Below are 27,723 nucleotides of genomic sequence, written 5' to 3' on the forward strand. Positions count from 1 at the left end.
CAAGGCATTTTAGCTTGAGTGAAATGTATCCGTCATGAGGAGTGGGATTAGATATTTGTGTGATTTTACGCTGTGTACCCCGGTGGGGGTGATGATAATGGTTATAAGGGTACGTACACATTCTCAGATATCACCTGACCCTTGACCTCTCCCTATCCCCAGGTCACACTACAGGTCTGGGGTATTTTACGAGCATCATAAGATATCTAAACATTGGCGAACTAGGGCTGAATGTCTCCCCCCTTCCCCCAATCCGGAGCCAATACATGGGGCTATGTAATGTGCATCCCTAATGTCCACTATAATGAATCCTATATGAGCAGCTGAAACGTCCTGTCTCATGACAAAGGTGCTTTAATTTTCCAAAAAGCTCCAGAAAGACAGCAGAAACTGACAAGTGGTGACTCCATACCCTCCTTCACCCCCATCCTCCGTGGTGTCACATGGGCAGAGCAATGTCCTTGGATCCATAGCAGGGGCTGCTTTGTTAATAGAACGTATGGTGACTGTCATACTGGAAGATATAGTCATATAGTAAGGCTATGGGTGCAGAGTCACTCGCAGAATACAGTGTATACAGACACCACGCAGAAGAGGCTATCATTCTGGTACACATGTGCCACGTAGTTGTCAGCATGAGGGTCCCAAAGGCAGCGGCTGACCACTTTGATGTCTTCCTGGCCCCTTTCACCCATTGTAACCACACAGAGCATCTTGTATCGTGCAGGCAAGACCTTCTTCACTTGGCTTCTGATCTCCTCGCTGATCTCCTTCACTAGTGATGGAACCTTCTGTGGGTCATAGGAAGTATTCCCTAAGCGTAATGGTAGGTGGCTTTCTAGAATGTGCCGGATGGCGGAGACCTGGACCTTCTCAGTTGGTCGAGAGGCAAAGGATGGAGGCTGCGGTTCAAAGAAAAATAAATCAAAAGGTGTAACCAGAAATACTGTATACAGATTTGTAAAGTGGATCTTTCTGCTGTCCTATCTGAGAGCGGGAGAGAAGTTGATCTGATATATAGAATAGAGGGAGAGAAGCTGAGCTGTGTGATATATAGGGTTATATGATAGAGGAGAGAAGCTGAGCTCTGTGATATATAGGGTTATATGATAGAGGGAGAGAAGCTGAGCTCTGTGATATATAGGTTATATGATAGAGGAGAGAAGCTGAGCTCTGTGATATATAGGTTATATGATAGAGGAGAGAAGCTGAGCTCTGTGATATATAGGGTATATGATAGAGGAGAGAAGCTGAGCTCTGTGATATATAGGGTTATATGATAGTGGAGAGAAGCTGAGCTCTGTGATATATAGGGTTATATGATAGAGGAGAGAAGCTGAGCTCTGTGATATATAGGGTTATATGATAGAGGAGAGAAGCTGAGCTGTGTGATATATAGGGTTATATAATAGAGGAGAGAAGCTGAGCTCTGTGTATATAGGGTTATGTGATAGAGGAGAGAAGCTGAGCTCTGTGATATATAGGTTATATAATAGAGGAGAGAAGCTGAGCTCTGTGATATATAGGGTTATATGATAGAGGAGAGAAGCTGAGCTCTGTGATATATAGGGTTATGTGATAGAGGAGAGAAGCTGAGCTCTGTGATATATAGGGTTATATGATAGAGGAGAGAAGCTGAGCTCTGTGATATATAGGGTTATATGATAGAGGAGAGAAGCTGAGCTCTGTGATATATAGAGTTATAGGATAGAGGAGAGAAGCTGAGCTGTGTGATATATAGGGTTATATGATAGAGGAGAGAAGCTGAGCTCTGTGATATATAGGGTTATATGATAGAAGGAGAGAAGCTGAGCTCTGTGATATATAGGGTTATATGATAGAGGAGAGAAGCTGAGCTCTGTGATATATAGGGTTATATGATAGAGGAGAGAAGCTGAGCTCTGTGATATATAGGGTTATATGATAGAGGAGAGAAGCTGAGCTCTGTGATATATAGGGTTATATGATAGAGGAGAGAAGCTGAGCTCTGTGATATATAGAGTTATAGGATAGAGGAGAGAAGCTGAGCTGTGTGATATATAGGGTTATAGGATAGAGGAGAGAAGCTGAGCTTTGTGATATATAGGGTTATATGATAGAGGAGAGAAGCTGAGCTCTGTGATATATAGGGTTATATGATAGAAGGAGAGAAGCTGAGCTCTGTGATATATAGGTTATATGATAGAGGAGAGAAGCTGAGCTCTGTGATATATAGGGTTATATGATAGAAGGAGAGAAGCTGAGCTCTGTGATATATAGGTTATATGATAGAGGAGAGAAGCTGAGCTCTGTGATATATAGGGTTATATGATAGAAGGAGAGAAGCTGAGCTCTGTGATATATAGGTTATATGATAGAGGAGAGAAGCTGAGCTCTGTGATATATAGGGTTATATGATAGAAGGAGAGAAGCTGAGCTCTGTGATATATAGGTTATATGATAGAGGAGAGAAGCTGAGCTCTGTGATATATAGGGTTATATGATAGAGGAGAGAAGCTGAGCTCTGTGATATATAGGTTATATGATAGCGGAGAGAAGCTGAGCTCTGTGATATATAGGATTATATGATAGAGGAGAGAAGCTGAGCTCTGTGATATATAGGGTATATGATAGAGGAGAGAAGCTGAGCTCTGTGATATATAGGGTTATATGATAGTGGAGAGAAGCTGAGCTCTGTGATATATAGGGTTATATGATAGAGGAGAAAAGCTGAGCTGTGTGATATATAGGGTTATATAATAGAGGAGAGAAGCTGAGCTCTGTGATATATAGGGTTATGTGATAGAGGAGAGAAGCTGAGCTCTGTGATATATAGGTTATATAATAGAGGAGAGAAGCTGAGCTCTGTGATATATAGGGTTATATGATAGAGGAGAGAAGCTGAGCTCTGTGATATATAGGGTTATGTGATAGAGGAGAGAAGCTGAGCTCTGTGATATATAGGGTTATATGATAGAGGAGAGAAGCTGAGCTCTGTGATATATAGGGTTATATGATAGAGGAGAGAAGCTGAGCTCTGTGATATATAGAGTTATAGGATAGAGGAGAGAAGCTGAGCTGTGTGATATATAGGGTTATATGATAGAGGAGAGAAGCTGAGCTCTGTGATATATAGGGTTATATGATAGAAGGAGAGAAGCTGAGCTCTGTGATATATAGGGTTATATGATAGAGGAGAGAAGCTGAGCTCTGTGATATATAGGGTTATATGATAGAGGAGAGAAGCTGAGCTCTGTGATATATAGAGTTATAGGATAGAGGAGAGAAGCTGAGCTGTGTGATATATAGGGTTATAGGATAGAGGAGAGAAGCTGAGCTCTGTGATATATAGAGTTATAGGATAGAGGAGAGAAGCTGAGCTGTGTGATATATAGGGTTATATGATAGAGGAGAGAAGCTGAGCTCTGTGATATATAGGGTTATATGATAGAAGGAGAGAAGCTGAGCTCTGTGATATATAGGGTTATATGATAGAGGAGAGAAGCTGAGCTCTGTGATATATAGGGTTATATGATAGAGGAGAGAAGCTGAGCTCTGTGATATATAGAGTTATAGGATAGAGGAGAGAAGCTGAGCTGTGTGATATATAGGGTTATAGGATAGAGGAGAGAAGCTGAGCTCTGTGATATATAGGGTTATATGATAGAGGAGAGAAGCTGAGCTCTGTGATATATAGGGTTATATGATAGAAGGAGAGAAGCTGAGCTCTGTGATATATAGGTTATATGATAGAGGAGAGAAGCTGAGCTCTGTGATATATAGGGTTATATGATAGAAGGAGAGAAGCTGAGCTCTGTGATATATAGGTTATATGATAGAGGAGAGAAGCTGAGCTCTGTGATATATAGGGTTATATGATAGAAGGAGAGAAGCTGAGCTCTGTGATATATAGGTTATATGATAGAGGAGAGAAGCTGAGCTCTGTGATATATAGGGTTATATGATAGAGGAGAGAAGCTGAGCTCTGTGATATAGGGGTATATGATAGAGGAGAGAAGCTGAGCTCTGTGATATATAGGGTTATATGATAGAGGAGAGAAGCTGAGCTCTGTGATATATAGGGTTATATGATAGAGGAGAGAAGCTGAGCTCTGTGATATATAGGGTTATATGATAGAGGAGAGAAGCTGAGCTCTGTGATATAAATCAAATCAAATCAAATCAAAAAATGCTTTATTGGCACGTCCGAATAGGTATTTGGCATTGCCAAAGCTAGTAAAGTGGGTGGGTGGGTGGGGGAGTTGGGTTGGGTGGGTGGTGGGTGGGTGGTGGGTATGGGGGGGGGGGGGGTTCGGTTATAACAGTCCATGGAGTCTCATCTTCCTCTTCGTTGGTGACTGCTATATGGGGAGGGGGAGGTGGGGGTGGGGGTGGGTGGGGCGGGTGTTTTGGGATAAATATAACAGTCCATGGAGTCTCATCTTCCTCTTGTTTGGTGACAGCTGGACACGTATTGGGCAGCGATCTCCACAGTGGCCTCTTCTTCTCCCAGTAGGATGTAGAGTTTCCTCTTCTCGTCTGCAGATATGAAGTCTGGGATGTGGGCAGAGAGTCTTTGGTAGTAGACGGCCCTCATAGCTGAGTATTTGGTGCAGTGTAGCAGGAAGTGGGTCTCGTCTTCTAGGGCCCCCTGGTCACAGTGCTGGCACAGTCTCTTCTCCCGTGGCTTGTACGTCTGCCTGTATCGCCCCGTCTCTATCTCTAGGTTGTGGGCGCTCAGTCTGTACCGGCTCAGGGTCTGTCTGTGCTTGGGGTGGCGTATTCTCTCCAGGTAGGTGGCCATGGTGTAGTCCCTTTGTAGGGATTGGTACACGGTGAGTTTCTTGGAGTTATTTATTTCGTTTCTCCATTCTTCAATGTACCGCTCTCTGTTTGCCTCTGTGGTCGCCTTTATTTCGGCCTTGGTTATCATCTGTTGGTGTTTTTGGTTTGGTGGTTGGCTGTTGTTTGGTTGTTGAATGTCTGGTTTGCTCAGGTGGCTTAGCCATGCTTGGTGGTGGTAGGAGTCGGACTTGCTCCCCTGGATGTGTGCCTGGAAAGCTAGCGCCCTCTTCTGTATGGTGAGCCATAGGGGGAGTCTGCCTAGCTCTGCCCTGCAGGCCATGTTGGTGGTGTTGCGATGGACATGGAGCAGGTATTTGCAGAACTCCAGGTGGAAGTTCTCTGTTGGGCTGGAATCCCACCTTGACTGGTCTGGGTAGGTGGCTGGGCCCCAAACCTCACTGCCATAGAGAAGGATCGGGGAGATGACAGCGTCAAATATCTTCATCCAGACCCTCACCGGTGGTTTGAGGTGGTACAGTTGTCTTCTGATGGCGTAGAAGGTTCTGCAGGCTTTTGCTTTCAGGGTTTCTATTGCTGCTTTGAAGCTTCCTGATTGGCTGAGCTCCAGCCCCAGGTAGGTGTAGTTGTTGGTTTTCTCCAGTGTGGAGCCGTTCAGTGTGAATTGTGAGGTGGTGGAGGCTTTATTGTGGCCCTTCTTCTGAAATACCATGATTTTGGTCTTCTTCTGGTTGATGGGTAGGGCCCATGTGGTGCATATAGGGTTATATGATAGAGGAGAGAAGCTGAGCTCTGTGATATATAGAGTTATAGGATAGAGGAGAGAAGCTGAGCTCTGTGATATATAGAGTTATAGGATAGAGGAGAGAAGCTGAGCTGTGTGATATATAGGGTTATATGATAGAGGAGAGAAGCTGAGCTCTGTGATATATAGGGTTATATGATAGAAGGAGAGAAGCTGAGCTCTGTGATATATAGGGTTATATGATAGAGGAGAGAAGCTGAGCTCTGTGATATATAGGGTTATATGATAGAGGAGAGAAGCTGAGCTCTGTGATATATAGGGTTATATGATAGAGGAGAGAAGCTGAGCTCTGTGATATATAGAGTTATAGGATAGAGGAGAGAAGCTGAGCTGTGTGATATATAGGGTTATAGGATAGAGGAGAGAAGCTGAGCTCTGTGATATATAGGGTTATATGATAGAGGAGAGAAGCTGAGCTCTGTAATATATAGGGTTATATGATAGAAGGAGAGAAGCTGAGCTCTGTGATATATAGGTTATATGATAGAGGAGAGAAGCTGAGCTCTGTGATATATAGGGTTATATGATAGAAGGAGAGAAGCTGAGCTCTGTGATATATAGGGTTATAGGATAGAGGAGAGAAGCTGAGCTCTGTGATATATAGGGTTATATGATAGAGGAGAGAAGCTGAGCTCTGTGATATATAGGTTATATGATAGAGGAGAGAAGCTGAGCTCTGTGATATATAGGTTATATGATAGAGGAGAGAAGCTGAGCTCTGTGATATATAGGGTTATATGATAGTGGAGAGAAGCTGAGCTCTGTGATATATAGGGTTATATGATAGAAGGAGAGAAGCTGAGCTCTGTGATATATAGGGGTATATGATAGAGGAGAGAAGCTGAGCTCTGTGATATATAGGGTTATATGATAGAGGAGAGAAGCTGAGCTCTGTGATATATAGGGTTATATGATAGAGGAGAGAAGCTGAGCTCTGTGATATATAGAGTTATAGGATAGAGGAGAGAAGCTGAGCTGTGTGATATATAGGGTTATAGGATAGAGGAGAGAAGCTGAGCTCTGTGATATATAGGGTTATATGATAGAGGAGAGAAGCTGAGCTCTGTAATATATAGGGTTATATGATAGAAGGAGAGAAGCTGAGCTCTGTGATATATAGGTTATATGATAGAGGAGAGAAGCTGAGCTCTGTGATATATAGGGTTATATGATAGAAGGAGAGAAGCTGAGCTCTGTGATATATAGGGTTATAGGATAGAGGAGAGAAGCTGAGCTCTGTGATATATAGGGTTATATGATAGAGGAGAGAAGCTGAGCTCTGTGATATATAGGTTATATGATAGAGGAGAGAAGCTGAGCTCTGTGATATATAGGTTATATGATAGAGGAGAGAAGCTGAGCTGTGTGATATATAGGGTTATAGGATAGAGGAGAGAAGCTGAGCTCTGTGATATATAGAGTTATAGGATAGAGGAGAGAAGCTGAGCTGTGTGATATATAGGGTTATATGATAGAGGAGAGAAGCTGAGCTCTGTGATATATAGGGTTATATGATAGAAGGAGAGAAGCTGAGCTCTGTGATATATAGGGTTATATGATAGAGGAGAGAAGCTGAGCTCTGTGATATATAGGGTTATATGATAGAGGAGAGAAGCTGAGCTCTGTGATATATAGAGTTATAGGATAGAGGAGAGAAGCTGAGCTGTGTGATATATAGGGTTATAGGATAGAGGAGAGAAGCTGAGCTCTGTGATATATAGGGTTATATGATAGAGGAGAGAAGCTGAGCTCTGTGATATATAGGGTTATATGATAGAAGGAGAGAAGCTGAGCTCTGTGATATATAGGTTATATGATAGAGGAGAGAAGCTGAGCTCTGTGATATATAGGGTTATATGATAGAAGGAGAGAAGCTGAGCTCTGTGATATATAGGTTATATGATAGAGGAGAGAAGCTGAGCTCTGTGATATATAGGGTTATATGATAGAAGGAGAGAAGCTGAGCTCTGTGATATATAGGTTATATGATAGAGGAGAGAAGCTGAGCTCTGTGATATATAGGGTTATATGATAGAGGAGAGAAGCTGAGCTCTGTGATATAGGGGTATATGATAGAGGAGAGAAGCTGAGCTCTGTGATATATAGGGTTATATGATAGAGGAGAGAAGCTGAGCTCTGTGATATATAGGGTTATATGATAGAGGAGAGAAGCTGAGCTCTGTGATATATAGGGTTATATGATAGAGGAGAGAAGCTGAGCTCTGTGATATAAATCAAATCAAATCAAATCAAAAAATGCTTTATTGGCACGTCCGAATAGGTATTTGGCATTGCCAAAGCTAGTAAAGTGGGTGGGTGGGTGGGGGAGTTGGGTTGGGTGGGTGGTGGGTGGGTGGTGGGTATGGGGGGGGGGGGGGTTCGGTTATAACAGTCCATGGAGTCTCATCTTCCTCTTCGTTGGTGACTGCTATATGGGGAGGGGGAGGTGGGGGTGGGGGTGGGTGGGGCGGGTGTTTTGGGATAAATATAACAGTCCGTGGAGTCTCATCTTCCTCTGGTTTGGTGACAGCTGGACACGTATTGGGCAGCGATCTCCACAGTGGCCTCTTCTTCTCCCAGTAGGATGTAGAGTTTCCTCTTCTCGTCTGCAGATATGAAGTCTGGGATGTGGGCAGAGAGTCTTTGGTAGTAGACGGCCCTCATAGCTGAGTATTTGGTGCAGTGTAGCAGGAAGTGGGTCTCGTCTTCTAGGGCCCCCTGGTCACAGTGCTGGCACAGTCTCTTCTCCCGTGGCTTGTACGTCTGCCTGTATCGCCCCGTCTCTATCTCTAGGTTGTGGGCGCTCAGTCTGTACCGGCTCAGGGTCTGTCTGTGCTTGGGGTGGCGTATTCTCTCCAGGTAGGTGGCCATGGTGTAGTCCCTTTGTAGGGATTGGTACACGGTGAGTTTCTTGGAGTTATTTATTTCGTTTCTCCATTCTTCAATGTACCGCTCTCTGTTTGCCTCTGTGGTCGCCTTTATTTCGGCCTTGGTTATCATCTGTTGGTGTTTTTGGTTTGGTGGTTGGCTGTTGTTTGGTTGTTGAATGTCTGGTTTGCTCAGGTGGCTTAGCCATGCTTGGTGGTGGTAGGAGTCGGACTTGCTCCCCTGGATGTGTGCCTGGAAAGCTAGCGCCCTCTTCTGTATGGTGAGCCATAGGGGGAGTCTGCCTAGCTCTGCCCTGCAGGCCATGTTGGTGGTGTTGCGATGGACATGGAGCAGGTATTTGCAGAACTCCAGGTGGAAGTTCTCTGTTGGGCTGGAATCCCACCTTGACTGGTCTGGGTAGGTGGCTGGGCCCCAAACCTCACTGCCATAGAGAAGGATCGGGGAGATGACAGCGTCAAATATCTTCATCCAGACCCTCACCGGTGGTTTGAGGTGGTACAGTTGTCTTCTGATGGCGTAGAAGGTTCTGCAGGCTTTTGCTTTCAGGGTTTCTATTGCTGCTTTGAAGCTTCCTGATTGGCTGAGCTCCAGCCCCAGGTAGGTGTAGTTGTTGGTTTTCTCCAGTGTGGAGCCGTTCAGTGTGAATTGTGGGGTGGTGGAGGCTTTATTGTGGCCCTTCTTCTGAAATACCATGATTTTGGTCTTCTTCTGGTTGATGGGTAGGGCCCATGTGGTGCATATAGGGTTATATGATAGAGGAGAGAAGCTGAGCTCTGTGATATATAGAGTTATAGGATAGAGGAGAGAAGCTGAGCTCTGTGATATATAGAGTTATAGGATAGAGGAGAGAAGCTGAGCTGTGTGATATATAGGGTTATATGATAGAGGAGAGAAGCTGAGCTCTGTGATATATAGGGTTATATGATAGAAGGAGAGAAGCTGAGCTCTGTGATATATAGGGTTATATGATAGAGGAGAGAAGCTGAGCTCTGTGATATATAGGGTTATATGATAGAGGAGAGAAGCTGAGCTCTGTGATATATAGGGTTATATGATAGAGGAGAGAAGCTGAGCTCTGTGATATATAGAGTTATAGGATAGAGGAGAGAAGCTGAGCTGTGTGATATATAGGGTTATAGGATAGAGGAGAGAAGCTGAGCTCTGTGATATATAGGGTTATATGATAGAGGAGAGAAGCTGAGCTCTGTAATATATAGGGTTATATGATAGAAGGAGAGAAGCTGAGCTCTGTGATATATAGGTTATATGATAGAGGAGAGAAGCTGAGCTCTGTGATATATAGGGTTATATGATAGAAGGAGAGAAGCTGAGCTCTGTGATATATAGGGTTATAGGATAGAGGAGAGAAGCTGAGCTCTGTGATATATAGGGTTATATGATAGAGGAGAGAAGCTGAGCTCTGTGATATATAGGTTATATGATAGAGGAGAGAAGCTGAGCTCTGTGATATATAGGTTATATGATAGAGGAGAGAAGCTGAGCTCTGTGATATATAGGGTTATATGATAGTGGAGAGAAGCTGAGCTCTGTGATATATAGGGTTATATGATAGAAGGAGAGAAGCTGAGCTCTGTGATATATAGGGGTATATGATAGAGGAGAGAAGCTGAGCTCTGTGATATATAGGGTTATATGATAGAGGAGAGAAGCTGAGCTCTGTGATATATAGGGTTATATGATAGAGGAGAGAAGCTGAGCTCTGTGATATATAGGGTTATATGATAGAGGAGAGAAGCTGAGCTCTGTGATATATAGAGTTATAGGATAGAGGAGAGAAGCTGAGCTGTGTGATATATAGGGTTATAGGATAGAGGAGAGAAGCTGAGCTCTGTGATATATAGGGTTATATGATAGAGGAGAGAAGCTGAGCTCTGTAATATATAGGGTTATATGATAGAAGGAGAGAAGCTGAGCTCTGTGATATATAGGTTATATGATAGAGGAGAGAAGCTGAGCTCTGTGATATATAGGGTTATATGATAGAAGGAGAGAAGCTGAGCTCTGTGATATATAGGGTTATAGGATAGAGGAGAGAAGCTGAGCTCTGTGATATATAGGGTTATATGATAGAGGAGAGAAGCTGAGCTCTGTGATATATAGGTTATATGATAGAGGAGAGAAGCTGAGCTCTGTGATATATAGGTTATATGATAGAGGAGAGAAGCTGAGCTCTGTGATATATAGGGTTATATGATAGTGGAGAGAAGCTGAGCTCTGTGATATATAGGGTTATATGATAGAAGGAGAGAAGCTGAGCTCTGTGATATATAGGGGTATATGATAGAGGAGAGAAGCTGAGCTCTGTGATATATGTCCCTCCCATATGTCACAGAAAATTTGACCATCGGCTACTTCCTCGATGTACATAACCTTACAGCTTGTCCTTCTTGGTGCTGCAGTTTCAATGCTGAGGAGTGTAGCGCAGCAGGAGGGTGGAGCGGCTTTCATGTTGACAGCCGCTCCATTCACTGGAATCTCCATGACTTCCCCCATTACTTCCAGATTCCCTAAATCCAATGAGCATGGATCCAGGCGCTCAGATGTATACCCAGGCTATCTGCCATAAAACGTCCCGGTTGGATTGTGATGCAGTAGTCACCCGTGACCTCCAGCTAGTAGAGCGTTCATCCATTTATTTATTTTTTTATTCTACAATTTCTGGACGGGCCCTTTAAATAGAATTGGAATGTTTTCTCTTCTTCCTACCAGCAAAAAATTTCCTGCCGGTTCCGTGCTGCTGTTGCCATGACTACAGGATCTGATGAAGTTCCGAGTTTCTGCTTCTCATTGCTGTACTCGGAACGCTGGCAACCATGGCAACGACAGCATAGGCCTAGGAGTTTGTGCAGAGTATACAACATCAGCGGCCATCGAAGCGTTCATAACACATGTATATATGAGAAGGGACATAGAAGTAGGAACATGTCCGATGTGGGAGGAGGGGAAAGTGTATTAGACCCCCTATATTATAATGGAGGTCTAGGACGAGGGTCTGTGGAGGTCCTCGAATAATGGGGTCATATGTAGGACAAGGGTCTGTGGAGGTCCTCGAATAATGGGGTCATATGTAGGACAAGGGTCTGTGGAGGTCCTCGAATAATGGGGTCATATGTAGGACAAGGGTCTGTGGAGGTCCTCGAATAATGGAGTTACATATAGGACAAGGGTCTGTGGAGGTCCTCGAATAATGGGGTCACATGTAGGACAAGGGTCTGTGGAGGTCCTCGAATAATGGGGTCACATGTAGGACAAGGGTCTGTGGAGGTCCTCCAGTAATGGAGTCACATGTAGGACAAGGGTCTGTGGAGGTCCTCGAATAATGGAGTTACATGTAGGACAAGGGTCTGTGGAGGTCCTCGAATAATGGGGTCATATGTAGGACAAGGGTCTGTGGAGGTCCTCGAATAATGGGGTCATATGTAGGACAAGGGTCTGTGGAGGTCCTCGAATAATGGGGTCATATGTAGGACAAGGGTCTGTGGAGGTCCTCGAATAATGGGGTCATATGTAGGACAAGGGTCTGTGGAGGTCCTCGAATAATGGAGTTACATATAGGACAAGGGTCTGTGGAGGTCCTCGAATAATGGGGTCACATGTAGGACAAGGGTCTGTGGAGGTCCTCGAATAATGGGGTCACATGTAGGACAAGGGTCTGTGGAGGTCCTCCAGTAATGGAGTCACATGTAGGACAAGGGTCTGTGGAGGTCCTCGAATAATGGAGTTACATGTAGGACAAGGGTCTGTGGAGGTCCTCGAATAATGGAGTTACATGTAGGACAAGGGTCTGTGGAGGTCCTCGAATAATGGGGTCACATGTAGGACAAGGGTCTGTGGAGGTCCTCGAATAATGGGGTTACATGTAGGACAAGGGTCTGTGGAGGTCCTCGAATAATGGGGTCATATGTAGGACAAGGGTCTGTGGAGGTCCTCGAATAATGGGGTCATATGTAGGACAAGGGTCTGTGGAGGTCCTCGAATAATGGGGTTACATGTAGGACAAGGGTCTGTGGAGGTCCTCGAATAATGGGGTTACATGTAGGACACAAGGGTCTGTGGAGGTCCTCGAATAATGGGGTTACATGTAGGACACAAGGGTCTGTGGAGGTCCTCGAATAATGGGGTCACATGTAGGACAAGGGTCTGTGGAGGTCCTCGAGTAATGGGGTCACATATAGGACAAGGGTCTGTGGAGGACTTCAAATATTGGGGTTACATGTAGGACAAGGGTCTGTGGAGGTCCTCGAATAATGGGGTTACATGTAGGACAAGGGTGTGTGGAGGTCCTCGAATAATGGAGTTACATGTAGGACAAGGGTCTGTGGAGGTCCTCGAATAATGGAGTTACATGTAGGACAAGGGTCTGTGGAGGTCCTCGAATAATGGGGTCACATGTAGGACAAGGGTCTGTGGAGGTCCTCCAGTAATGGAGTCACATGTAGGACAAGGGTCTGTGGAGGTCCTCGAATAATGGAGTTACATGTAGGACAAGGGTCTGTGGAGGTCCTCGAATAATGGGGTCATATGTAGGACAAGGGTCTGTGGAGGTCCTCGAATAATGGGGTTACATGTAGGACACAAGGGTCTGTGGAGGTCCTTGGATAATGAGGTTACATGTAGGACAAGGGTCTGTGGAGGTCCTCGAATAATGGGGTTACATGTAGGACAAGGGTGTGTGGAGGTCCTCGAATAATGGAGTTACATGTAGGACAAGGGTCTGTGGAGGTCCTCGAATAATGGGGTCACATGTAGGACAAGGGTCTGTGGAGGTCCTCCAGTAATGGAGTCACATGTAGGACAAGGGTCTGTGGAGGTCCTCGAATAATGGAGTTACATGTAGGACAAGGGTCTGTGGAGGTCCTCGAATAATGGGGTCATATGTAGGACAAGGGTCTGTGGAGGTCCTCGAATAATGGGGTCATATGTAGGACAAGGGTCTGTGGAGGTCCTCGAATAATGGGGTTACATGTAGGACAAGGGTCTGTGGAGGTCCTCGAATAATGGGGTTACATGTAGGACACAAGGGTCTGTGGAGGTCCTCGAATAATGGGGTTACATGTAGGACAAGGGTCTGTGGAGGTCCTCGAATAATGGGGTCATATGTAGGACAAGGGTCTGTGGAGGTCCTCGAATAATGGAGTTACATGTAGGACTAGGGTCTGTGGAGGTCCTCGAATAATGGGGTCATATGTAGGACAAGGGTCTGTGGAGGTCCTCGAATAATGGGGTCATATGTAGGACAAGGGTCTGTGGAGGTCCTCGAATAATGGGGTCATATGTAGGACAAGGGTCTGTGGAGGTCCTCGAATAATGGGGTCATATGTAGGACAAGGGTCTGTGGAGGTCCTCGAATAATGGAGTTACATGTAGGACAAGGGTCTGTGGAGGTCCTCGAATAATGGGGTCATATGTAGGACAAGGGTCTGTGGAGGTCCTCGAATAATGGAGTTACATGTAGGACAAGGGTCTGTGGAGGTCCTCGAATAATGGGGTTACATGTAGGACACAAGGGTCTGTGGAGGTCCTCGAATAATGGGGTTACATGTAGGACAAGGGTCTGTGGAGGTCCTCGAATAATGGGGTTACATGTAGGACACAAGGGTCTGTGGAGGTCCTCGAATAATGGGGTTACATGTAGGACAAGGGTCTGTGGAGGTCCTCGAATAATGGGGTCATATGTAGGACAAGGGTCTGTGGAGGTCCTCGAATAATGGAGTTACATGTAGGACTAGGGTCTGTGGAGGTCCTCGAATAATGGGGTCATATGTAGGACAAGGGTCTGTGGAGGTCCTCGAATAATGGAGTTACATGTAGGACAAGGGTCTGTGGAGGTCCTCGAATAATGGGGTCATATGTAGGACAAGGGTCTGTGGAGGTCCTCGAATAATGGAGTTACATGTAGGACAAGGGTCTGTGGAGGTCCTCGAATAATGGAGTTACATATAGGACAAGGGTCTGTGGAGGTCCTCGAATAATGGGGTTACATGTAGGACAAGGGTCTGTGGAGGTCCTCGAATAATGGGGTTACATGTAGGACACAAGGATCTGTGGAGGTCCTCGAATAATGGGGTCACATGTAGGACAAGGGTCTGTGGAGGTCCTCCAGTAATGGAGTCACATGTAGCAAAAGGGTCTGTGGAGGTCCTCGAATAATGGGGTCACATGTAGGACAAGGGTCTGTGGAGGTCCTCGAATAATGGAGTTACATATAGGACAAGGGTCTGTGGAGGTCCTCGAATAATGGAGTTACATGTAGGACAAGGGTCTGTGGAGGTCCTCGAATAATGAGGTTACATGTAGGACAAGGGTCTGTGGAGGTCCTCGAATAATGGGGTTACATGTAGGACACAAGGGTCTGTGGAGGTCCTCGAATAATGGGGTCACATGTAGGACAAGGGTCTGTGGAGGTCCTCCAGTAATGGAGTCACATGTAGCAAAAGGGTCTGTGGAGGTCCTCGAATAATGGGGTCACATGTAGGACAAGGGTCTGTGGAGGTCCTCGAATAATGGGGTCATATGTAGGACAAGGGTCTGTGGAGGTCCTCGAATAATGGGGTCATATGTAGGACAAGGGTCTGTGGAGGTCCTCGAATAATGGGGTCACATGTAGGACACAAGGGTCTGTGGAGGTCCTCGAATAATGGGGTTACATGTAGGACAAGGGTCTGTGGAGGTCCTCGAATAATGGAGTTACATGTAGGACAAGGGTCTGTGGAGGTCCTCGAATAATGGGGTCATATGTAGGACAAGGGTCTGTGGAGGTCCTCGAGTAATGGGGTCACATGTAGGACAAGGGTCTGTGGAGGTCCTCGAATAATGGGGTCATATGTAGGACAAGGGTCTGTGGAGGTCCTCCAGTAATGTAGTCACATGTAGGACAAGGGTCTGTGGAGGTCCTCGAATAATGGGGTCATATGTAGGACAAGGGTCTGTGGAGGTCCTCGAATAATGGGGTTACATGTAGGACAAGGGTCTGTGGAGGTCCTCGAATAATGGGGTTACATGTAGGACACAAGGGTCTGTGGAGGTCCTCGAATAATGGGGTCATATGTATGACAAGGGTCTGTGGAGGTCCTCGAATAATGGGGTCATATGTAGGACAAGGGTCTGTGGAGGTCCTCCAGTAATGTAGTCACATGTAGGACAAGGGTCTGTGGAGGTCCTCGAATAATGGGGTCATATGTAGGACAAGGGTCTGTGGAGGTCCTCGAATAATGGAGTTACATGTAGGACAAGGGTCTGTGGAGGTCCTCGAATAATGGGGTCATATGTAGGACAAGGGTCTGTGGAGGTCCTCGAATAATGGGGTCATATGTAGGACAAGGGTCTGTGGAGGTCCTCGAATAATGGGGTCATATGTAGGACAAGGGTCTGTGGAGGTCCTCGAATAATGGGGTCATATGTAGGACAAGGGTCTGTGGAGGTCCTCGAATAATGGAGTTACATATAGGACAAGGGTCTGTGGAGGTCCTCGAATAATGGGGTCACATGTAGGACAAGGGTCTGTGGAGGTCCTCGAATAATGGGGTCACATGTAGGACAAGGGTCTGTGGAGGTCCTCCAGTAATGGAGTCACATGTAGGACAAGGGTCTGTGGAGGTCCTCGAATAATGGAGTTACATGTAGGACAAGGGTCTGTGGAGGTCCTCGAATAATGGAGTTACATGTAGGACAAGGGTCTGTGGAGGTCCTCGAATAATGGGGTCACATGTAGGACAAGGGTCTGTGGAGGTCCTCGAATAATGGGGTTACATGTAGGACAAGGGTCTGTGGAGGTCCTCGAATAATGGGGTCATATGTAGGACAAGGGTCTGTGGAGGTCCTCGAATAATGGGGTCATATGTAGGACAAGGGTCTGTGGAGGTCCTCGAATAATGGGGTTACATGTAGGACAAGGGTCTGTGGAGGTCCTCGAATAATGGGGTTACATGTAGGACACAAGGGTCTGTGGAGGTCCTCGAATAATGGGGTTACATGTAGGACACAAGGGTCTGTGGAGGTCCTCGAATAATGGGGTCACATGTAGGACAAGGGTCTGTGGAGGTCCTCGAGTAATGGGGTCACATATAGGACAAGGGTCTGTGGAGGACTTCAAATATTGGGGTTACATGTAGGACAAGGGTCTGTGGAGGTCCTCGAATAATGGGGTTACATGTAGGACAAGGGTGTGTGGAGGTCCTCGAATAATGGAGTTACATGTAGGACAAGGGTCTGTGGAGGTCCTCGAATAATGGAGTTACATGTAGGACAAGGGTCTGTGGAGGTCCTCGAATAATGGGGTCACATGTAGGACAAGGGTCTGTGGAGGTCCTCCAGTAATGGAGTCACATGTAGGACAAGGGTCTGTGGAGGTCCTCGAATAATGGAGTTACATGTAGGACAAGGGTCTGTGGAGGTCCTCGAATAATGGGGTCATATGTAGGACAAGGGTCTGTGGAGGTCCTCGAATAATGGGGTCATATGTAGGACAAGGGTCTGTGGAGGTCCTCGAATAATGGGGTTACATGTAGGACAAGGGTCTGTGGAGGTCCTCGAATAATGGGGTTACATGTAGGACACAAGGGTCTGTGGAGGTCCTTGAATAATGAGGTTACATGTAGGACAAGGGTCTGTGGAGGTCCTCGAATAATGGGGTTACATGTAGGACAAGGGTGTGTGGAGGTCCTCGAATAATGGAGTTACATGTAGGACAAGGGTCTGTGGAGGTCCTCCAGTAATGGAGTCACATGTAGGACAAGGGTCTGTGGAGGTCCTCGAATAATGGGGTCATATGTAGGACAAGGGTCTGTGGAGGTCCTCGAATAATGGGGTCATATGTAGGACAAGGGTCTGTGGAGGTCCTCGAATAATGGGGTTACATGTAGGACAAGGGTCTGTGGAGGTCCTCGAATAATGGGGTTACATGTAGGACACAAGGGTCTGTGGAGGTCCTCGAATAATGGGGTTACATGTAGGACAAGGGTCTGTGGAGGTCCTCGAATAATGGGGTCATATGTAGGACAAGGGTCTGTGGAGGTCCTCGAATAATGGAGTTACATGTAGGACTAGGGTCTGTGGAGGTCCTCGAATAATGGGGTCATATGTAGGACAAGGGTCTGTGGAGGTCCTCGAATAATGGGGTCATATGTAGGACAAGGGTCTGTGGAGGTCCTCGAATAATGGGGTCATATGTAGGACAAGGGTCTGTGGAGGTCCTCGAATAATGGGGTCATATGTAGGACAAGGGTCTGTGGAGGTCCTCGAATAATGGAGTTACATGTAGGACAAGGGTCTGTGGAGGTCCTCGAATAATGGGGTCATATGTAGGACAAGGGTCTGTGGAGGTCCTCGAATAATGGAGTTACATGTAGGACAAGGGTCTGTGGAGGTCCTCGAATAATGGGGTTACATGTAGGACACAAGGGTCTGTGGAGGTCCTCGAATAATGGGGTTACATGTAGGACAAGGGTCTGTGGAGGTCCTCGAATAATGGGGTTACATGTAGGACACAAGGGTCTGTGGAGGTCCTCGAATAATGGGGTTACATGTAGGACAAGGGTCTGTGGAGGTCCTCGAATAATGGGGTCATATGTAGGACAAGGGTCTGTGGAGGTCCTCGAATAATGGAGTTACATGTAGGACTAGGGTCTGTGGAGGTCCTCGAATAATGGGGTCATATGTAGGACAAGGGTCTGTGGAGGTCCTCGAATAATGGAGTTACATGTAGGACAAGGGTCTGTGGAGGTCCTCGAATAATGGGGTCATATGTAGGACAAGGGTCTGTGGAGGTCCTCGAATAATGGAGTTACATGTAGGACAAGGGTCTGTGGAGGTCCTCGAATAATGGAGTTACATATAGGACAAGGGTCTGTGGAGGTCCTCGAATAATGGGGTTACATGTAGGACAAGGGTCTGTGGAGGTCCTCGAATAATGGGGTTACATGTAGGACACAAGGGTCTGTGGAGGTCCTCGAATAATGGGGTTACATGTAGGACACAAGGATCTGTGGAGGTCCTCGAATAATGGGGTCACATGTAGGACAAGGGTCTGTGGAGGTCCTCCAGTAATGGAGTCACATGTAGCAAAAGGGTCTGTGGAGGTCCTCGAATAATGGGGTCACATGTAGGACAAGGGTCTGTGGAGGTCCTCGAATAATGGAGTTACATATAGGACAAGGGTCTGTGGAGGTCCTCGAATAATGGAGTTACATGTAGGACAAGGGTCTGTGGAGGTCCTCGAATAATGGGGTTACATGTAGGACACAAGGGTCTGTGGAGGTCCTCGAATAATGGGGTCACATGTAGGACAAGGGTCTGTGGAGGTCCTCGAATAATGGGGTTACATGTAGGACAAGGGTCTGTGGAGGTCCTCGAATAATGGAGTTACATGTAGGACAAGGGTCTGTGGAGGTCCTCGAATAATGGGGTCATATGTAGGACAAGGGTCTGTGGAGGTCCTAGAGTTGTGCTCACATGTTGGACGCAAAGTAATACCTTCAGTGCCTACGATAATACAAACATTTTTCCAAATAATGCTTTGCTATGGCGCACAGCGGGGGAAAAGGCGGCACTGACCTGAGGCTCAACAATTTCGATCTTCTTCACCAGTGCCACCTTATGGGCTCTTCTCTCCTAAGCAAGACACAATAGTATGAGTATAATATAATATAACCTTCTTACATAGTAACCCTTCTCTCAAATACTATCATGGCTATATATATATATATATATATATATATATATACAAACACATAATCTTTAGGGTGCCCCTGTAATTGTGAAGGCTATAATCATGTAATGTGTGAAGAACATTGTTATCCTTACAAGCTGAATGCTAGATAGAGTTGCTTATGCTTGAAACTGGCATAATGTTATAGGATAAGATGGCTCCTGCATCCAGGAAGAACATATACTTGGCTTGTTGCTCCCCAAGGTTACCACGCAGGACCGGGAGTAGCTGGCTATCTATGGAACTGCTTAGACTTTTTCTGTTTGATAGAGATGTCCCATACCAGTCAGGAATGAATATGAAACTTACATTGTTGTTATCTCTCTTCCTTTCTCTGCTACTGTTTAACCCCACGTTGTTATAGTAAAAGTGCGTCAGTATTTCCTTCTTGGTTGAGAAAGGAACTAATCCCAACATAGTGTGTCTGGTGTCATGTCCTTATTTCTGGCACTTGTAAAAGCTCCACCAACAACAGTGTTTTTTGTGAAATAAACATATACCCCTCTCCTCCGCAGGACTTCTGCCATAGACTGCTGTATATGAATGCTGCCTACCTGCCTCTTGTCACTTGTCCCTATACAACACTACTGCATTCATTTCTTAGAGATTTCTAGAATAAAATATTTGTATTTTTTTCTATAATTTATTTTCTCTTCCTGTTATTTCTCCAATAACCTGCAGGTGTCGCTGTTTCCACTGCTGCATAATTCGATTGAGGAGAAATTGATTGGAATAATTGCTGCCCCCTACTGGTGGAATGCTGGTATTACAAAACGTACTGCTGTAATAGTGTAACAAAACATCATCATGTAATCTAGCTTGTGCTCCGGTTTTTCACTATGATGGTTGTCAGTGAATGGACGCATAAGGGTATGTTCACATGCAGAATCCGCCTCAAAATCTGCCTGCAAAAAACTCTGTGTGAATATACCCCAATATACCCCATCTTCCGTGCGGATTCCGCAGCTGAGTCGGTCATGGTGACCGCGGCTTGAGACTCACTCCCGGTCAGGCCTAATCAGGAGGGGAATGCCGCGACAGGACGCCGTTGCACTGCATTGGTATCCCGTTGCGGCTAGCCGCATGGAAAAGTCACACGGCGGAAAAGGTTTCCCTTACCCGTAGTGTTATCGGTCAGTGACTGACAACCCCATCATGTATAAATGGCACAGGCGTGTTCTATATAACATAAATCTCCATTTATCTAATGTGCATTATACCGCCTAGTACACACCTCTGCTGAAGAATGAGCGCCATACACAGCCCAGCTGTCAGCGTCAGGCGACTTCAACCACAACCCCCCAGTGTCAGCCATGAATCCACCTGTAGAAAATCTCCTCTCATCCCAGGCCTTATTGCACTTTATAGAAAAATTAGGGTCTTCTCCACTGTGGAAATCCCTATTTATTAGAAGGGGCCCCATTGACAAGATAATCACAGGTTCTACTACAGGACCCCCAACGATCAGCTGTGTCTGTAGGTGTGTAGTTTCCCTGCAGCACCTCCACAGGAGAAATGACGTATTACACAGTTTCCATTTAAATCGATTGGCTGTCCCTATAATATATGGTCATCTGGGGTCCTCCAGAGTAAGAGACGCTCTAATAGATGAGGGTGCTGTACAGGGGACCCCCCCTCTATTATATACAGGACTTACCTTCAGGTTCTTGGTCATTCTCTGGGCAGCGAGCAGACCAGTGAGACTCCAGGAGGCCTGGTTACTGATGGACACGTTACCCAGTGACGGCTTACTCCTCATAGGCTAGACATGGAGAGGTATGGCGTTACTATATTTATCCCATTCATGAGTACATGGTATTAATGCCTGTAATAATTATAATATTACAGTATCACATCCTATATCTCTTACATCTCTGCTATAGGTCGGTATTATAACATGCCTGTAATAAGATTATAATATTACAGTATTACATTGTATTCTAGCTCCATCAAGCTGCAGTGACTTATATTGCATTTAGCTATATTATATCACAACATGGCTCCAGCAGTCCAGGCATTCGATAGATCATCAACCATAAAGGGGATATCCCACAGACAAGAGTCATCCCGTATCCACAAGATAGGGAATACATGTCTGAAAGCTGGGATCTGCATCCATCTCCAAGTCTCCTGTGTGAATGGAGCAGTAGTGAGTCTGTGTGACCATCGCTCCATTCACGGGGATGTCCAGAGCACAGTACACAGCGATCTCCATCTGCCCCATAGAAGTGACCCAGTGGGGACTATAATCAGGATATACTGCTACACAACCCCATTGTACTATAATAGGTTATAATGCTGCACAACCCCATTGTACCACAGTGTTGGCCAAAAGTATTGGCCCCCTGCACTCGTGTCAGATAATACTCGTGTTCTTCCAGATAATGATCACAAGCACAAACTCTTTGGTAATATCTTTATTTATTTTGTTTGCAATGAAAAAACACAAAAGAGAATGAAAAAAAAGTCAAATCATTGATCATTTTACACAAAACTCCAAAACTGGTGCGGACAGAAGTATTGGCGCCCTCAGCCTAATACTTGGTAGCACAACCTTTAGACACAATAACTGCGCACAACCGCTTCTGGTAACCAGCAATGAGTTTCTTACAAGGCTCTGCTGGAATCTTAGACCATTCTTCTTTGGCAAACTGCTCGCGGTCCCCCCTGAGATGTGAAGGGGGCCTTCTCCAAACTGCCATCAAGAGATCTCTCCCCCTCCCCCACAGGTGTTCTATGGGATTCAGGGCTGGACTCATTGCTGCCACTTTACAAGTCTCCAGGGCTTTCTCTCACCACCATTTTCTAGTGCTGACCTGAAGTGTGTTTTGGGTCATTGTCCTGCTGGAAGAGCCCTGACCTCTGAGGGAGACCCAGCTTTCTCACACTGGGCCCTACATGATGCTGCACAATGTGTTGGTCGTCTTCAGACTTCATAATGCCATGCACACGGTCAAGCAGTCCAGTGCCAGAGGCAGCAAAGCAACCCCAAACCATCAGGGACCTCCGCCATGTCTGACTGTAGGGACCGTGTTCTTTTCTTTGAAGGCCTCTTTTTTTTCCTGTAAACTCTATGTTGAGGCCTTTTCCTACTTTTGTCTCCTCTGACCAGAGAACATTCTTCCAGAACGGTTTTGGCTTTCTCCGGTAAGTTTTGGCAAACTCCAGCCTGGCTTTCTCATGTCTCTGGGTAAGAAGTGGGGTCTTCCTGGGTCTCCTCCCATACAGTCCCTTCTCATTCAGACGCTGACACTGGATAGTACGGGGTGACACTGTTGTACCCTCGGACTGCAGGGCAGCTTGGACTTGTTTGGATGTTAGTCGAGGTTCTTTATCCGCCATCTGCACAATCTTGCGTTGAAATCTCTCATCAATGTTTCTTTTGCGTCCACATCTAGGGAGGTTAGCCACAGGGCCATGGGCTTTACACTTCTTGATGACACTGCGCACAGTAGACACAGGAACATTCAGGTCTTTGGAGATGGACTTGTAGCCTTGAGATTGCTCATGCTTCCTCACAATTTTGCTTCTCAAGTCCTCAGACAGTTCTTTGGTCTTCTTTCTTTGCTCAATGTGGTCACACAAGGACACAGGACAGAGGTGGAGTCAACTTTAATCCATTTCAACTGGCTGCAAGTGTGATTTAGTTATTGCCACTACCTGTTAGGTGCCTCAGGTAAGTAACAGGTGCTGTTAATTACACAAATTAGAGAAGCATCACTTGATTTTTCAAACAGTGCCAATAGTTTTGTCCACCTCCTTTTAATGTTTGCTGTGGAATTATATCCAATTTGGCTTTTTGACAATTCTTTTTGTGGTTTTCCATTGAAGACAAATTAAATGAAGATAATAATACCAAAGAATTTGTGATTGTAATCATTATCTGGAAGAAACTGAGTATTATCTGACAGAATTGCAGGGGTGCCAATACTTTTGGCCAACACTGTATAATAGGTTATAACGTTACACAATCCCATTGTACTATAATTGGTTATATTGCACACTCGTTGTAATTCTCATATTGCCAACCCAAAGATTTCGGCTAGCACTATGTGGTGACTTTGCGCTCTTGGTATTGTGTGCCAAACGTCTTGTGTAACCCTAACCGTGCTGGATATTATTAGCTGCAGTAATCCCAGCATGCTTCAGCACAGATGGCTCCTATAATCTGCAGCTCTTATAGATTATAATCCCATATGATATGTTATGGCTGTTTATACTGGCAGAATATCGGGTAATCTCACCATTTTCTGCACTGCTTTGTCAGTGGCTTCCAGGTTTATCCGCACGCTGGCCACTGAGGCTCTCTTCCCACTGGTCTTTGATGTCATGGCGGCCGGCGGTGACCTCCTTTTTAGGCAGCGGTATAGCAGCGCTGTGTTGGAGACCCGGGCTGCAGGTGAGTAGCTGTATCAACGGCTGTGGAGCTGGAGCTGTGCGTGTACCTGGACGAGGAGAATTTGTCATGTGTCACCTGTACTGTGACAACTAAGCCTTTATGTCAATAAATACAGCGCAGATATGTGGCGCCCGGAAGGTGTGACCATAGGGGAAAGCCCAGGCGACAGCAGGTAACACTGGAGAACGGCGACCCACCTGACATACGCCAATCTGTACACTCGTGTCTGGGAAAGCTGGGTGACAAACAATATCACTGACATCTGCAAAGTTCTCAGTGACAAATATTTCCCAAATGATGTGACTGTATAAAATATATCTGTCCAATCTAACCCATATCCATCTCTATCTAGTCTGACTGATATCTATCACATCTGTCTATATAATGTCTATCTATCTCCTATCTATCTATCTATCTATCTATCTATCTATCTATCTATCTATCTATCTATCTCCTATCTATCTATCTATCTATCTATCTATCTATCTATCTATCTCCTATCTATCTATCTCCTATCTATCTATCTCCTATCTATCTATCTATCTATCTATCTATCTATCTATCTATCTATCTATCTATCTCCTATCTATCTATCTCCTATCTATCTATCTATCTATCTATCTATCTCCTATCTATCTATCTATCTATCTATCTATCTATCTATCTATCTCCTATCTATCTATCTCCTATCTATCTCCTATCTATCTATCTATCTATCTATCTATCTATCTATCTATCTATCTATCTATCTCCTATCTATCTATCTATCTATCTCCTATCTATCTATCTCCTATCTATCTATCTCCTATCTATCTATCTCCTATCTATCTCCTATCTATCTATCTATCTATCTATCTATCTATCTCCTATCTATCTATCTCCTATCTATCTATCTATCTCCTATCTATCTATCTATCTATCTATCTATCTATCTATCTCCTATCTATCTATCTATCTTCTATCTATCTATCTATCTATCTATCTATCTCCTATCTATCTATCATCTATCTATCTATCTATCTATCTATCTATCTCCTATCTATCTATCTATCTATCTATCTCCTATCTATCTATCTATCTATCTATCTATCTATCTATCTATCTCCTATCTATCTATCATCTATCTATCTATCTATCTATCTCCTATCTATCTATCTATCTATCTATCTATCTATCTATCTATCTATCTCCTATCTATCTATCTATCTATCTATCTATCTATCTATCTATCTATCTATCTCCTATCTATCTATCTATCTATCTATCTATCTATCTATCTATCTATCTATCCTACCACTGACCTCAGTCTGCCATCAGGTGAATGTCTACATAGTATGGTAATACACATTGCTCGCTCCCGCTCATGTCCCTTTTGACCCCACCCAATCTATTCGTGACCCTATACAGAAATAGTGTACCATACATGGTGAAGCCCCCCTAGTGCCCCCGTATAGTATAATAACCTCGTGGTGTCCCCACTTAGTGGTCTCCACATGGTATATTGTCCCATTGGTACCCTCCTACAGTATAAAGCCCCACTGGTATCCCCACACAGTATAATGGTATTTGGTGCCCCCCAACACAGTATAACATCCTATAAGTGGCACCACAGATTTTACTGCCACTTTATTGACCCCATAGCGCCCCCACTGGAGGTGTAGAGGTCAGCAGGACACTCCCTCCTGTATGACAGTGTCTGGGAAAATGACTGATCTCCTGACCGCTGTCCCCTGTGCTTTGTTGTATTACATTAGGGGCCCCCTTAGCACTCTGGGATCGGCACTCGCCGCTACAGCAGTATCACCATGTTACCCCCATGGGTGCGGCACGGAAACCACTGATCCCGTCTACCGCTAATGTATGAGGTAAGGGGTCAGTCAGGTCAGTCCTCATCTCCGACTACTCTCATTTTGTCTGACAAGGGGGCGGGGTCTGGACAGCTGGTAGTTGTAGTCCGCCATCTTTGTACCCCCATCTATGCAGTCTCTCCCCCCTCTATGGCGCACACAGGGTTGACTACCAGTGACTGGTAACAGTCCTGAGCTCATGATAAACTGCAGTGAGCAAACAGTCCTGTCCAGACACGACCTGGACAATCAGCTAGAGATCGGAGCAGAGATACGGCCGCCCTGACCAACAACAAGCTATACACACCCGGATCTAGTGTGCCTGCCGCTAATCCCAGCCTGGAGCCTGCACATAATGGTCACACGAACTACCCGCCTCATACACTGCTCATCCTGTACCTCCTGATGCATGTAAGTAAAGGACACCAAACCTAGAGAAGACCGCCACTAATAGAGGCGGCATAGGGACCAGGCCGGACGACTGAGCTGAGGAACAACCCCATGAGTGATGGCCGACATGATGTGACACATGGGGAATACTGTTTATATTTGTTTGTCTATTTTCTGTGGTTGATTATTAGGGCGGCCATTTTGGCTAAGCTGCTGGTAGTCTCATATAGAGATACGCTTTACAGTAGCCACATGTACCATAGTGACCTGTGGTCTGGAGATGACTTATTGCCTTCTATGTGCCGTGGGCATGCTCTGTGACCTGTGCAGAGGTCATTGTGCGGGGAGGAGGTGAGCCGTGACATCACCTATTGTGAATGGCGGACCCTGCGATCAATGTAATACCGCTCATTGTCATCCTCCCTGTGCTGAGAAGTGATCTCTACAGAACAAGAGCGGCAACCAGTCTCCTCGCTCTCTGACAGTCCCATAGAGATGATCTTGTGATCGGTGGGGGCGGGGGACAGCAGTCGGACCCCCCAGTCTGTCCCTTTAACCAGTCCTTCTCCTCTGAACTCCCTCACCACCTGCAACCTCCATCATCCTGCCAGGACATGCTGGGACTTGTAGTTCTGCACCAGAGAGGGGTCACTACACAGAGCGGCAGCGTGCACTCACCGGGCTGCAGGCAGGCGACCGTCCCTGGCGCTCCGCACATTTGCTTTGACTGTACAAAGTTTTTTTTTTTTAAGCTCTTAATTAGTGCAATTAATTACACCCCCATCCTAATCTGATGACATCACCAGTCGCTACGGTAACCTTTTGTCCACATTGTTCAAGTCATTATAGGCTTCGCTTGCTCAGTATCACAGGTATAACAGGCGCCTGCCATACGACGGTGTGCACACTACTGCTCTCTGGTGTCAGCTACTGCAGCCTGAGTAAGAGCCCCCTGTATTGTTCTTCTATGTACCGGGCAGGAAGTTCCTTGTACGTGGGGTAACTTCTCCCCCCTCCCCATTATTAGAGCAGGTGAGGTGGGTTGTACTATAGGGGCACACGTCTGCATGAGCACTACTATGGCTGCCACATATGGAAGAGCACTGCTGCAGCTGCTATATGTATACGGGTACTATGGATGCTGTCAGCGTGGACATAGCAGTGCCGGTATGGCTGTGCTGGGCACTGATAGGGCACTGGTGCCATTACCTGGGTACTGATAGGGCACTGGTGCCATTACCTGGGTACTGATACGGCATTGGTGCCATTACCTGGGCACTGATACGGCACTGGTGCCATTACCTGGGCACTGATACGGCATTGGTGCCATTACCTGGGTACTGATACGGCATTGGTGCCATTACCTGGGCACTGATACGGCACTGGTGCCATTACCCGGGCACTGATACGGCATTGGTGCCATTACCCGGGCACTGATACGGCACTGGTGCCATTATCCGGGCACTGATACGGCACTGGTGCCATTACCTGGGCACTGATACGGCACTGGTGCCATTACCCGGGTACTGATACGGCATTGGTGCCATTACCCGGGCACTGATACGGCACTGGTGCCATTACCTGGGCACTGATACGGCACTGGTGCCATTACCCGGGCACTGATATGGCACTGGTGCCATTACCCGGGCACTGATACGGCACTGGTGCCATTACCCGGGCACTGATACGGCACTGGTGCCATTACCCGGGCACTGATACGGCACTGGTGCCATTACCCGGGCACTGATACGGCACTGGTGCCATTACCCGGGCACTGATACGGCACTGGTGCCATTACCTGGGCACTGATACGGCACTGGTGCCATTACCCGGGCACTGATATGGCACTGGTGCCATTACCCGGGCACTGATACGGCATTGGTGC

General features: G+C 45.9%; 1 protein-coding gene across 1 annotated transcript; it reads right to left on the minus strand.

Moving 5' to 3' along the window:
- Nucleotides 1–405: 405 nt before the first annotated feature.
- LOC142204749 (dynein light chain Tctex-type protein 2B-like) lies at nt 406–23,648 on the minus strand. Its single transcript, XM_075276068.1, has 4 exons — nt 23,447–23,648; nt 20,860–20,964; nt 19,049–19,105; nt 406–902 (listed from the first exon to the last, which is right to left on the minus strand). Exons 1-4 carry the CDS (start codon nt 23,531–23,533, stop codon nt 555–557), a joined length of 597 nt encoding a protein of 198 aa, XP_075132169.1. The 5' UTR covers nt 23,534–23,648; the 3' UTR covers nt 406–554.
- Between the last annotated feature and the right edge of the window lie 4,075 nt (nt 23,649–27,723).

The sequence above is a fragment of the Leptodactylus fuscus genome, chromosome 5, assembly GCF_031893055.1.
Source record: "Leptodactylus fuscus isolate aLepFus1 chromosome 5, aLepFus1.hap2, whole genome shotgun sequence".
Lineage (NCBI taxonomy): Eukaryota > Metazoa > Chordata > Amphibia > Anura > Leptodactylidae > Leptodactylus > Leptodactylus fuscus.